This window comes from Lagenorhynchus albirostris, chromosome 1 (assembly GCF_949774975.1).
Source record: "Lagenorhynchus albirostris chromosome 1, mLagAlb1.1, whole genome shotgun sequence".
Taxonomy (NCBI): domain Eukaryota; kingdom Metazoa; phylum Chordata; class Mammalia; order Artiodactyla; family Delphinidae; genus Lagenorhynchus; species Lagenorhynchus albirostris.
Genome location: NC_083095.1, coordinates 32,257,815 through 32,272,350, shown reverse-complemented (window position 1 = coordinate 32,272,350; position 14,536 = coordinate 32,257,815). Strand labels below are relative to the sequence as shown.

The 14,536-nt window shown below is 43.6% G+C and overlaps 1 protein-coding gene and 1 pseudogene across 3 annotated transcripts in view; both read left to right on the top strand.

Moving 5' to 3' along the window:
- Positions 1–14,536, top strand: part of SMOC1 (SPARC related modular calcium binding 1) — a 156,547-nt gene that overhangs the window by 63,504 nt on the left and 78,507 nt on the right. For all 3 annotated transcript variants that reach the window (XM_060140291.1, XM_060140281.1, XM_060140272.1), the window contains exons 2-3: positions 2,199–2,364; positions 3,446–3,558. In XM_060140291.1, the coding sequence (XP_059996274.1) occupies positions 2,199–2,364; positions 3,446–3,558 (279 nt within the window). The remainder of the gene's footprint in view (positions 1–2,198; positions 2,365–3,445; positions 3,559–14,536) is intronic.
- On the top strand, positions 5,721–5,819 carry LOC132504675 (U6 spliceosomal RNA; annotated as a pseudogene).

Below are 14,536 nucleotides of genomic sequence, written 5' to 3'. Positions count from 1 at the left end.
CTTATGTTCTGAAGTGGAGCTAGGGCAAGAAGCTGTGGCCCACCTCTGCCCACCATGTAATGTGAGAGGGAGGGGAAGAGCTTAGAAAGGGAGATGGGGGGTGGGGTAGGGGAGTGGCCCAGTGATCCCCGGGGATGGCAGGAGCCTGGGAGACCAGGCCTGTCACGTCACACCAGCTGGTTTGGAGGTAAATGCTGTGTGGGAAAGGCTGCTTCAGGGATGCGTTCATCCCACAAATAATCAAGTACTGCAGCATTGTGCTGGATGCTGGAGATGTATTCATGGACAGAAGAGACAGAATCCTTGTCTTCTTGGAGCTCAGAGTGGGGGATTCCATTGCTAATCAAATCACAAAATCAATTCATCATCAAACTATGTTATGAGCCCTGAAGGAAAAGTGTGGGGTGGGTGAGAGGTTATTAGAGGGGGACCTGTCCTCACCTGTGAGAGTCAGGGAGAACCTCCCAGATGAACCCAAATCTGAGCAGCGGTGGGAGGAAAGGGAGAAGGAACAGTGTGTCTAAAGGCCCAGGGGTAGGAGCAAATGTAGCCCATTTGGGAACTGGAAAGTAGGCCAGTGTGCCCGACCAGCAGGGAGCAAGGTGGGGACAGAACAGGAAGAGCTGAGGCCAGAGAAGGGGCCCCAGTGTCAGATCTGCCAGGCCAGGAGACCATGTGAAGGTCCCCAGGGACAGAGGGGCACCACTCAAGGGTTTTAAGCAGGGGCAGCCTGAGGGAAGTTGATCCTGTGCAGGGGTGAGTTGTGGATTGTATTGTCCAGTTATTGTTTTCCAGCTGTATTCTGCAGTTGTTAACAGGGCTTCACTGGGAAAGGGGTTCATGGTCAAATAAGTTTGGGAGATACATAATCACATATGCTCTTGATCTGGTTATCTATTGCTGTGTAACAAACCACTCGAAACTTAATGCCTTGCTGTACGCCTGAACCATTATAAATCAACTGTACTTCAATAGAAAAAAATTTTTTTAACTTAATGGCTTAAAACAACAACTTATTAACTCTCACGGTTCTGGCGAGTTGACTGGGCTCAGCTGGGCGGGTCTTGCTCAGGGTCTCTCAAGCAGTTACTCCTTTTCATCTCTGTTAGTTGCAGTCAGATGATTGCTGAGGTTAGGCTCATCTGAAGGCTTCCTCACTCACATGTCTCTGTGCCCGTGTTGGTTGGGCATTTCTCTCTCCACTTGGTTTCGCCTCATGTTAGCTTGGGCTTCCTCCTAGCATGGCAGTCTCAGTGTTGTTGGGCTTCTTACATGGTGGCTGGTTTCCCCCAGAGTGAGTGTTGCAAGAGGCCCGGGAAGAAACTGCAAGGCTTCATGTAACCTTGCTCAAAAGTCCCAGAACATCACTGCCACAGCATTTTATTGGTCAAGCAAGTTACTGAGGCTGGCCCAGATTCAAAGGAGGGGAATTAGACGCCACAGCTCAACAGGAAGAGTAGCAAATACTTTGCAGCTGTGTATCTTTAATCTGCTCTACCTCTTGGAGATTCATAATGCGTATGAATGTACCAAAGGTGTCTGGGAAGTCCTGCAGTAAAGAAAACTGTTTAACTCCGCATTTCACAATCTGATGATGATGATATATTAAATCAGGAAATTCCTTTCTCAGAGAAAATTGCTTAACTTGTATTCTGCCAGAGAGCAGTGGGCAGAATGGAAAGGTGATAGATTTGGGGGCTCAGTACTACTTTCTAATCAATAAAACTTTCCAAAGATGGAAAGTAGAGATTGCTAGCGAGTTCCTGGTTTGGGGAGGTACCCAAATAGAGCCAAGTGCAGAGACCGTCAGCATGGACCAGGAGACCAACTGTCCCGATGGTGAAAGCTTGGATTTGACCTCTGACCAATCTAGGTTCAAATTCACCACTCAGAGCTGTGTAAAACCCGGCAAGTTACCTCTCTCTAGCCTTCAGTTTCCTTATCTACAAAATAGGTAGTTCCTATTCCATAGGGCTGTGAGGATTAATGAGATCCTATATGTGAATTACTGAGCACAGGATGCCTTCCTTGGTTAGAGTTTGTGGCTGCTTAGTTTCCTACCACTTCTAGGGCTTAATAACTTTCGGTTTATTCTGGACTTGCTTCCCAAGGGCAAACTAGTATTGTAAGTCATGGACTCATCCTTACTTTTCTTGCAAAAGTAACCTCTGTACCCTTTCGCTTTTTTTCCAACCTAGTTTCTCATAAGCGACCGTGACCCTCAGTGCAACCTCCACTGCTCCAGGACTCAACCCAAACCTATCTGTGCCTCTGACGGCAGGTCCTACGAGTCCATGTGTGAGTACCAGCGAGCCAAGTGCCGAGACCCAACCCTGGGTGTGGTACATCGAGGTAGATGCAAAGGTGAGTGTGCACGTCCCCATAGGGAGAGCTCAGAATGAGTCTATATTCATTTCACTTGCCAACCTCTCCCCATGTCCTTTCCACCGGGCAATGTGGGAAGGAGGACTGGCCCAGTGAAAGATGAGTACTTTTCTGGCTTTTAAACACCGCCACCAGGGCTTAGAGAGATGTGCTATTTGGCTAGCGCTTTTATTTTTTATTATTATTATTTTTTTTGTAGAGGTGCTTAAAATGGCAAGACATTGTGGCTGGCTCCTAAATAGGGATTCCACATTGTTGGCCAACAGATGTATTTTGTTTGGTCTGCTCGCATGTTTAAAAATATTTAAAACATTTGAGACAGCATTTAAAAGTTGGGAAATTCAACCTAAAAGTCTGGATATTTGTACTTCCCATAAAAAATTGGAAGCTCTGGTGATGTTACGTCTGAATTCCCTCCTTCAAGGCAAACATGTGGCTGGAGCTGAGTAGAAGCTACGTCCTCCCGTTTTCCAGTTTGCCACAGTCCTCAGCACTCCCTATGATGTTGCCAAGCTGAATGCCGTTCTTCACACGCCCAGCCCCTTCTCTAATTTATATCACTTTCCTATGCCCTGTAGGTATTTGAGTTAGTGACCCCTGGACTGATCAGAGCTATTATAGGAATTGTGGGAGGCTAAGCCAGCTGCTCTCGAATTCTGATTTCCCAAAGAAAGTGCTTGCAGTTCTTGAACTACAAAACATCTTTGAGACTCCTTGGGCTTGCGTGTTTTTGAATAAACCCAGTGAAAAATAATAGAAGCAGAACATTTTTTTCCCTAGGAGGGCCTGGGGATACTTGGGAGAAAAAGAATAAACAGACCTTCGTATAAGTATGACCACCCCCCACCCAACTTTTCTGAGTACCACTAAGAGGAAGGTGAGGCCACGTGGCACTCACCAGCCCCTGCCCTTGTGCCCTTGGAACAGCCAGCTGGCTGTGTGTGGGCCCCCTGCACGGCAGAGTGCTTTCCCCCCAGCATTTCTAGAACCAGCAGCTGCTTTGTCCATGGCTCCTGTGTGGGATCCAAGTGAATCTCAAATGCACTCCTCCCTCTTTTAGACGCTGGCCAGAGCAAGTGTCGCCTGGAGCGGGCTCAGGCCCTCGAGCAAGCCAAGAAGCCCCAGGAGGCGGTGTTTGTCCCGGAGTGCAGCGAGGATGGCTCCTTTACCCAGGTAGGCCTTGGCCACGTCTCTCAGGCCTGGGTCCTGGGCTGAGGCTGGGGGGAAGGGCCTGGGAGCAGGAGGGCCCTGAGAGCCTCGCTTTCTGGAAACAGCTGAGGACTCTCTGACACCCTCCATGTTGCTTTCTGGGGCCGGCCTCCCCCTCCTGGGCCCCATGCCACCCCTTGCCAGCTGGCAGTGGATCCTGAAAGGCTCATGCAGGTACGAGCCAGGAAACTGGCATTGCTTGGTCCCCATCCTCCCTGCTGGCTGTCTTCATTTTTCTCTTCTGTCAAATGTAGGCTGATTATTTTTTCTTATCCTCGCCAGTTTCCATGGGCAACCCCCGTATTCCCTTCACTGTTTATTACTACCCGTTTTATATGCCCCTCCTTCCCGCCCCCAAACCTCTAACAAAGCTCTGCTCCCTTTGAGTGTAAAGTGTCTGGGGGTTGTGGAGTGTGAGTGCATGTGTGGGTGTGTGGTATCTGTGTGTGTGTGTGTGTGTGTGTGTATCTGTGTGTGCGTATGGTGTATGTTGTGTGGTGTGTGATATTGTGTGCATGTGTTGTGTGGTTTCTGCGTGTGTGTGAGGGTTGTCTGTGTGTGTGTGTCTGTGTGCGGTGTATGTGTGTGGTATCTGTGCATGTGTGTCTGTGTTGTGTGGTTTCCGTGTGTGGGCGGGGTTGTCTGTGTATGTGAGTGCCTGTGTATGTGTGTGTGGTATATGCGTGTGATGTGTGGTATGTGGTGTCTGTGTGTGTGTGTGTGTGGTGTCTGCATGTGCGTGCATGTACACTCGTGTGTGCATACACTCAGATTCTAAAATTTCCTTTCAGGCAGTCCTACCTCTGATCCTGTATGATCTGCTGGCTAGAGCTTGTGTAAAAGTAATGCTGGCTATGTTGAAGTTGGCACAGACTGAAACACGGGCAGCATGGGACAACGGGGTGGTAAAGCTTTCAGGCTGCAGGTGGGGACACAGTCTAGGGGTGGAGGTGGCTCTAAGAAAGTGGGGAGGACCACTGGACAAGGGTGGGTCAGCACTTGCTTGGGACGGGCCTGGTGCCCAGACTCCCTCTGTGGAGTGGAGTAGCGTCCGGGGACTACTACCTGAGGGCTGGAAGCAGAGGCCTCAGGACTTACACAGCTTCCCAGTAATCCTGAGTCTTGGGGCAAAGGCCGTAGGCTGGCCTCTGGTCCACTGGGTTTCAGGTTTCATTTCAGGGCTGGGCCCAGGGGATTGCTGATTTCAGACGGAGGGCAGGTGGAAGTGGAAATGGGAGGGGTGGTGAGGTCGGGACTCCGTATTTTTTAAAGTTTCCCCGCTGATTCAAGTGTTCAGCCAGTTAGCCATAAAAAGAAACGAAACTGAGTTATTTGTAGTGAGGTGGATGGACCTAGAGTCTGTCATACAGAGTGAAGTAAGTCAGAAAGAGAAAAACAAATACCGCATGCTAACACATATGTATGGAATCTAAAAAAACAGTCATGAAGAACCTAGGGGCAGGATGGGAATAAAGACACAGACCTACTGGAGAATGGACTTGAGGATATGGGGAGGGGGAAGGTGTAAGCTGTGACAAAGCGAGAGAGTGGCATGGACATATATACACTACCAAACGTAAGGTAGATAGCTAGTGGGAAGCAGCCGCATAGCACAGGGAGATCAGCCTGGTGCTTTGCGACCACCTGGAGGGGTGGGATAGGGAGGGTGGGAGGGAGGGAGACGCAAGAGGGAAGAGATATGAAAACATATGTATATGTATAACTGATTCACTTTGTTATAAAGCAGAAACTAACACACCATTGTAAAGCAATTATGCTCCAATAAAGATGTTTAAAAATAATAATCCATAAATAAAATTAAAAGACAACCAATAAAGTAGAGTTTTAAAAAAGAAAAAAAAAAAAGTGTTCAGCCAGGATCGAGAACCACAGGGTTAAGCTGACCTTGGCTGCCCGCCCTGTGAGAGGTGCTTTTATTCATTTTCTCACTTAAGTCTCACCACAAGCCTGCCAGGTAGGTGTTAGCGTCCTCATTTACAGAAGATGCAATCACAGCGGGTCGCAGAGTGGCCAGGGAGCTGGGAGTCCAACTCAGATCCCTCCAGCTCCAAAGCCCTCAATACTCTTGCTGTTCTCTGAACTGGCAGCTTTAAAGGAGGCTCTGAGTGCTCGCTTCGGCAGCACGTGTACTAAAATCGGAACGATACAGAGAAGACGAGCATGGCCGGGGTGACACGCAAATTCGTGAAGCGTCCCATGTTTTATCGTGACTCCACCCCGTCTCAAAATTCTCCCAGAAATGTGACTCTTTAATGTGTAGCTATCATAATAAATAAAATAAACGTATGGTGCAAAATTTTAGATGAAATGTATAAAAATATTAAAATTCATATCTATATAAAAAACAAATATGTACTAAAATTCCATTCTGAGAGGTTTAATCAAGTTCTCTCCTTTAACTTGAATATTATACTGGTTTGTTTCTTTTCTATAGAAATAAAAATGCCTATTAAAAAAAAAAACAAAGGAGGCTCTGAGGTGGAGACTGGAGGAAGGCAGTCTAGTGCGGTAGTTAGCACGCTGCTCCTGGAGCTAGGTGGCCTGGGCATGAATGCACGCACCACCTCAGGCGCGTCGCTGAACTTCCCTGGGTCACAGTACCCTTATGTGAAAAATGGAGACTGTGATCTCCATTATCGTCCTATGTGGTAATAATTATTATTATATTATATGTGTTACATGTTACTATTATTATTACTATTATTGAGTATTACTGTAGCTTACCTCATAGGGTTGTGATGAGGATTAAATGAGTTAACACATGTAAAATCTTTGGAACACATAAATGCTATATGAATATCTGTCATTATCATCATCATTATCCCCATCTCTACTCTGGTTCTACTGCTCAAATCTTCCCAAGATGTTATAGATGATGTCACCTAAGGAAAAGAAAGTCTTTTGTCGAACCTTCCCCCCTATCAATTCTTTATCATTTTTTCTAGTGAAAAGAGTGCAGGTGATCTTTGTGCTGAGAATTCATGTATGCGGGAGAAAATCAAACCCCTCACAGCTGAGTTTGGGGCTGAGACGGGGGTAATAAGGAGGAGGCGGAATCCTTTCTTCCCCCTTTCTCTAGACCTCTGTAATTCTGAGTGTGTTACTTATGAGAACGGTTGACCCCTGCCCCCTTGGTTCTGAAGCGTTTGCTGCCTCGTGACAGACAGCCGCTGGCCAGCTTTTGTTTCGGTGAGGCCAGGCTGGACCAGGTGGTGTTTGCCGGGGAGGGGAACTTCCAGATTAGTCCAGGCAGAATTGCTAAGTGAGGGGGCCCCTGAAGTGCAGCAAAGGGTGGATAGACAGTCAAGAGCCCCCTCATTTGTTTGACACACTAAGCACTGCCATGTGTCTGCAGGCTCGAGGCTGGATCACCCCGGTGGGCAGCCAGGAAGCCAGACAGCTGGTCAGTCCCCGTTACAGGGATTGAAATGGATGTGCCTTTTCCCTTGATCAAAGACACTGCAATAACTTCACAAAATGAGTCTGCCTCTTTGAGTGTGCTTCAGTTGTACTGACAGGCTGCCAAAAGGCTAGGAGAAAAAAAATGCTTTTCTCCCTCCTCCAGCCTCCACTGGCTCTTAGCTGGACTTCTTTGTTTTTGTTTCTTTTTTAAGACCAAAACCCAGAGAGCAGATACATTGTTTTAATATTGTTTAGAATATTGACATGCATACATCCTGGTGTTAATAACATATTTTAGCCCTGTGAATTATTACTCAGTAACCTGCTCTTGAAGTTTACGGAGGGAGTGAGAGGACCCTAATGGGACTGGGTTTGTCTGGCATGGGACAACAGCTTGGGACCACATGACTGGGTTGCCTTTAATGGGGTTCATGTGGGATGCAGTGGTCTCTGTTCTCTAATTTGTTTCCCCTTGACCTCTTCCCTCGATACCCCCCAGCCCAACTCACACAGCAGAGTGGTAAACATTACAACATTAGGTTTTTAAAAACCTTGATATCTAGTCCACATCTCAGACCATTAAATCAAATTCTGGGAGAGGCACCCAGACATGGTTATTATTTCAAGCTCCCAGGTGATGCCAGGGTTCGGTCCAAGTTGGGAATGACCTGCTGTTGTAAGGGCTTCATCACTCCTGTTCTTGGTTGTGTCACTGGAATGTGGAGTTAAGGCTTTTTGCTGACCTGTTGAGTAAGGTTGGAAGCTACTGGTTTTGTCCTTTGATGTGGTCCTATCTGTTTTCCCCCCTGGGTATCAGGAATGTAACTCCTGACATCTGGTCTACCGAGTCCTCTGCCAAGCTGTTTTCTGCTGCCCAATATGCTGAACTGAAGTCAGAGCCGTAGTAGCGATTTCAGCAGTGAAGGGTATGGGATCACCACCACCAGGATGTTGGCTAGAGCTTGTCAAGCTTATGCAGCACTGAATAATAATGATGGCAACTCTTTTTTGAGTGCTCTTTGATACCAGGCACTGAGTTTTACACCCATTAATCTTTACTAGGACCTTTTGAGGTAGTCATTGATACCCTTATTTATACTGGAAAACTGAGTTTCAGAGGGGTTGAATAACATGTTCAAGGTCACTAAGGATTTGTGCCTAATTTCAAGGCCTGTGCTCTTGACTTTTTTATGCTACAGAAGTGTCCTTGATGCATATGTAATTCATTTTCATTACCATTGTTATTCCAGAAGTCCCCTCTCTGATGCTGTTGACCAATCAATCAAGCAGACATAAAAAAAAAAAAACTCCTTTTGCTTATGGAAAATTTCAAACATACAAAAAAGTAGAAATAATAGTATAATGAACTCCATGTACCTACCTGTCACCCAGATTCAACAATGATTAACATGTGGCTGATTCTGTTTCATCTTTACCCTATTTTCATCTCCCACCCCACACTGGATTGCTTCAAAGCAGGTCCCAGACACAATATTTTTTCATCTCAGACATTTTGGAGCTCTGCTACGTTCTGGGTTGTGAGCTGGTTGGCTATGGTGGAGTCAAGAAATGTCACGGTCTGTGCCTTCAAGGAGCTTACATGCAGGAAAGATATGAGAACATACTGAAGTAGCTAGTTAGTGTACAAGACCCTGTATGTACAACGGGGTATATTTCAAATGCCCACTTACAGTTCAGTAATTTGGAATTCTGAGTGATTTTATTGTTGAGAAAATATATACAACTTAAAAATTTCTGAACATAAAAATTGCCTTAAACAAAGCAAAAAGGCAAATGACGTATTTTAGCCTTAATGACAAAAGGCTAATATTAGACAAAAAACTCTTACAAACCAGGAAGAAAAAGATCCTAGTAGAAAAGTGGGCAAGAGATATCAATAAGCAGGTCACACAATAATAACAAATGGACAATAAGTGGCTATGAATGATATTTTCCTTAGTAATTAAAGAAATACAAATAAAAATAACGATGTGTCATTATGCTTACCAAATTGTTCACACTTGGAAAAGAGATAGTAATATTCAGGCCTGGGTGAAGGGAAAAGGCTACCTCCACACTGTACTTGAAAAGGTAAATTGGCACTGACATCTTATGAGATAATTTTGCAATATGGGTCAAAAGTCCTTAATTGTGCCCACATCTTGAGCCTGAAATTTCACTTCTAGGAATATATTCTAAAGAAATAATTAAAGATACGTGCAGATATTTAGCCACAAGGATTTCCATCTAAGATCTGCTTATAGTTGCAAAAATTTGGAAGCAATTTAAGTATCCACAGTAGAGAAGCACTTAAACAAATTACGGCATAGCCATACTTTGCAGCTAGTAGAGTGACGTGTTGTAGGTGCTTATTTTACATAGTGTGTGTATATATGTATATTAGAGACTTAATCAAATAATCAAAAGAGAAATATTTTCATTTTTTTCTAAATAGAAAAGCTATGTACACTTTGTAAAAAAAATTCCAACAATACAGATGTACGTAGGTAGAAAGGTAAAGTCAGTGATTTCATCTCTTGAAGTAGTAACAATTAAGTCTATAACCCACTAGTTTTTTTTTTTCTTTGTGTACTTATCATTATTTAGGACAAAAATGATAAAATGTCATATATCGTTATCTAATGCTTTCTTATACTAATTATATTGTGAACTTATTTCCAGGTTAATTACACATAACTCTACCTCATTTTTTTTAAATGGCTGCATTATATTCCATTGTATGAATGTACCATGAATTCTGGAAATTTGGGGATTAAATTTATGGAAGTTGAATACGGGGTCAAAAGGACATGCACTTTTTAAGGCATTTGATACATACTCCCAAATTGCCTTCTAGTGTTGAGCAATAATGTGGTCATTAGCGGTTGTTACCAAATACATTCCCAATCCATTTTAATTTTTTTGTGTAGATGGATTGTAGTTCTAATAATATTGTACAATATAAAACACCATTCATAATGTTACTGCTACATGAAAAAATGTACTATGTTTCCCACTTTGAGCCCCATGTTCCAGGAACAGCCTTTCTTGATATAGCTCTGTTTGGCACCCACGCTTTCCCCATTTTTCCTCATTCTTTTTTTTTTTTTAAACATCTTTATTGGAGTATAATTGCTTTACAGTGGTGTGTTAGTTTCTGCTTTATAACAAAGTGAATCATTTATACATATACATGTTTCCATATCTCTTCCCTCTTGCGTCTCCCTCCCTCCCACCCTCCCTATCCCACTCCTCCAGGCGGTCACAAAGCACCGAGCTGATCTCCCTGTGCTATGCGGCTGCTTCCCACTAGCTATCTACCTTACGTTTGGTAGTGTATATATGTCCATGCCTCTCTCTCGCTTTGTCACAGCTTACCCTTCCTTCTCCCCATATCCTCAAGTCCATTCTCTAGTAGGTCTGTGTCTTTTTTCCTGTCTTACCCCTAGGTTCTTCATGACATTTTTTTTTCTTTCCATATATATGTGTTAACATACGGTATTTGTCTTTCTCTTTCTGACTTACTTCACTCTGTATGACAGACTCTGGGTCTATCCACCTCATTACAAATAGCTCAATTTCATTTCTTTTTATGGCTGAGTAATATTCCATTGTATATATGTGCCACATCTTCTTTATCCATTCATCCGATGATGGACACTTAGGTTGTTTCCATCTCCGGGCTATTGTAAATAGAGCTGCAATGAACATTTTGGTACATGACTCTTTTTGAATTATGGTTTTCTCAGGGTATATGCCCAGTAGTGGGATTGCTGGGTCATGTGGTAGTTCTATTTGTAGCATTTTAAGGAACCTCCATACTGTTCTCCATAGTGGCTGTACCAATTCACATTCCCACCAGCAGTGCAAGAGTGTTCCCTTTTCTCCACACCCTCTCCAGCATTTATTGTTTCTAGATTTCTTGATGATGGCCATTCTGACTGGTGTGAAATGATATCTCATAGTAGTTTTGATTTGCATTTCTCTAATGATTAATGATATTGAGCATTCTTTCATGTGTTTGTTGGCAGTCTGTATATCTTCTTTGGAGAAATGTCTATTTAGGTCTTCTGCCCATTTTTGGATTGGGTTGTTTGTTTTTTTTGATATTGAGCTGCATGAGCTGCTTATAAATTTTGGAGATTAATCCTTTGTCAGTTGCTTCATTTGCAAATATTTTCTCCCATTCTGAGGGTTGTCTTTTGGTCTTGTTTATGGTTTCCTTTGCTGTGCAAAAGCTTTGAAGTTTCATTAGGTCCCATTTGTTTATTTTTGTTTTTATTTCCATTTCTCTAGGAGGTGGGTCAAAAAGGATCTTGCTGTGATTTATGTCATAGAGTGTTCTGCCTATGTTTTCCTCTAAGAGTTTGATAGTTTCTGGCCTTACATTTAGGTCATTAATCCATTTTGAGCTTATTTTTGTATATGGTGTTAGGGAGTGATCTAATCTCATACTTTTACATGTAACTGTCCAGTGTTCCCAGCACCACTTATTGAAGAGGCTGTCCTTTCTCCACTGTACATTCCTGCCTCCTTTGTCAAAGATAAGGTGACCATATGTGCGTGGGTTTATCTCTGGGCTTTCTATCCTGTTCCATTGATCTATATTTCTGTTTTTGTGCCAGTACCATACTGTCTTGATTACTGTAGCTTTGTAGTATAGTCTAAAGTCAGGGAGCATGATTCCTCCAGCTCTGTTTTTCATTCTCAAGATTGCTTTGGCTATTCGGGGTCTGATCATCTCAATAGATGCAGAGAAAGCTCTTGACAAAATTCAACACCCATTTATGATAAAAACCCTGCAGAAAGTAGGCATAGAGGGAACTTTCCTCAACATAATAAAGGCCATATATGACAGATCCACAGCCAACATCGTTCTCAATGGTGAAAAACTGAAACCATTTCCACTAAGATCAGGAACAAGACAAGGTTGCCCACTCTCACCAATCTTATTCAACATAGTTTTGGAATTTTTAGCCACAGCAATCAGAGAAGAAAAGGAAATAAAAGGAATCCAAATCGGAAAAGAAGAAGTAAAGCTGTCACTGTTTGCAGATGACATGATACTATACATAGAGAATCCTAAAGATGCTACTAGAAAACTACTAGAGCTAATCAATGAATTTGGTAAAGTAGCAGGATACAAAATTAATGCACAGAAATCTCTGGCATTTCTATACACTAATGATGAAAAATCTGAAAGTGAAATCAAGAAAACACTCCCATTTACCACTGCAACAAAAAGAATAAAATATCTAGGAATAAACCTACCTAAGGAGACAAAAGACCTGTATGCAGAAAATTATAAGACACTGATGAAAGAAATTAAAGATGATACAAATAGATGGAGAGATATGCCATGTTCTTGGGTTGGAAGAATGAACATTGTGAAAATGACTCTACTACCCAAAGCAATCTACAGATTCAATGCAATCCCTGTCAAACTACCACTGGCATTTTTCACAGAACTAGAACAAAAAATTTCACAATTTGTATGGAAACACAGTTTTCCTCATTCTAATCACTCTTCCCCACACCAACACACATGTATATATGCTTTTTCATTTCCCGAGGTCTTTTTTTTTTTTTTTTTTTTTTGCCATAGGGATCTGGGGAGCTGTATTTTCTTCTTGATGATGCTTTGTTCAGAAGTTGGAAGTGCAAAGAGAAAGTTCTGTGGTTTTCTGGCAAAGACAGTGGGTCTCCCTCGTCAGCATTTTTATAGCTCTTTATTGTTGCATTTTCTAAAACCTGGGGAACTGCAGCTTGTTTCCTAAGTACTGGTGCCTGAGCTGTGAAGCAGGTCTTGAGGTTCCTTTTTAGCACCTCCTCTCCCCACCCCCATAGTACAGAATTGCACGTCCTGAAATCACCCCTGCGGGCTGAGTTGTGTGACTAGCTTGCCTTGGAAACACCTGGGTTTACCATCTGGGTCTCCCTTTTCCAGGTTCTCAGCAAGTACTGAAGGTAGGGATGTTTTTCATCAATAGTGAACCTTTGCTAACCTCAGCTGATGAAACGTTGGTAGGCTGGAGCGCTGAGCATCGTCTTAGGGGAAAGGATTTGTCCCATCTTTGATGAGTCCAAGGGCTACGTCTTTTTGTCATGTGGAACTATCTTACCTAGAGCAATAGTGTGGATGTCTCTTCAGACAGTGCAGAGGGCTCTCTAGGTAAAGTACTAAGAGCCTGGCTGCATCCGTAGCTGGAATGTTCTGAGCTTCTCCAGCCATAACCAGTTCCTTTGGATGTCTCCAAACACAGCCAGTTCTGTATGTCTTAGTGGACTGTGCCAACTTTTTTTTTTCTTTTTTTCAAAGGAGTCACACTGTTAAATATTTAAGTCCATCCTTTATACAGATGGCATAATGGCCAAGAGACCCACTGTTGGGTCAGCTGTTGCTTTTCTTTGTCCTTTTCTGTTAAGGGACAATTTGAACATCTACTGTGCCCAGGGCATCTTACTACTTGTTTTACATGTGTTTTTCATTGAATTGCTTTTGTTCCAAACAACCAGATGTTGCGTATGATAATTTACATGAAAATGCCCATAACACAGCACATACTTGCTGTTCAGCAAGTGTTAGTTTTCTTCCTCTTTGGTCTCATTTTGCTCAACCGTAAAATGGGAGCGCTAGTTGGGCTCTTCCAGAGGTCGGCAAACGGTGGCCTGTGGGCTGGCCACCTGGTTTTGTTATTTAAAATAGCAACTCTATTAAGATAGAATTCACGTGCCATAAAATTTATCCCTTTAAATGTATGATTCAGTGGTTTTTAGTGTATTTACAGAGTTGTGTAACCATCACCACTGTCTAATGACAGAATATTTTCATCACCCAAGAACAAATCCTTGTACCCACTGGGGGTCATATGAAAGTAAATGTTTAATTTTGTAAATGAGGGCAGGGACAGGGCCTGATGCCTCCACGTGCAGGAAGGACTTGTCTAGTAAGTGACCCATCTGATCTCTCACACGTGGTGAGAGCCACCACTGTCAACTTTTCAGTGAGAGAACTGGCACCCCCTGGGTCACCCACAGGTGCAGAGGAGGGCAAGATGAGGGTGGATGGAGCTCCAACACTGTATCCATTGTGTTCTGTGGTGACTTGCCTACCCCAACCACTGCTCCAATGGCCTATGGCCACTGAGCATCTTCTCTCAGATTGGCTGGCATCATTTGCTTTGGAGCAAGTTGCAGGGTCTGGGTGCTCCCAGCTGAGCATCGGACCTCTGCGTAGCCTCTGGTGAGTCTGTCCCTACAGTCTATTGTGGAAATGAAAGGAGCAAGCTCTGGGTGGTATCTGCAGCTGCTCTTCTGCAGAGGGTTGTACTTGGGAGGGAGGGAGGGAAGGATGGAGGCCTGCTTCTCTGGCCTTCCTGCTGCTTATGGAAAAGGGGAGACTCAGTGAAGGATGTTTCAGTCACCCTCTCTGCTGTTCTTTTCTTTTTCAGATAATAACACCACCACCTGTATAGCACTTACTATGTGCAAAGGTGTTTTATAAGTGGCTGACACACAT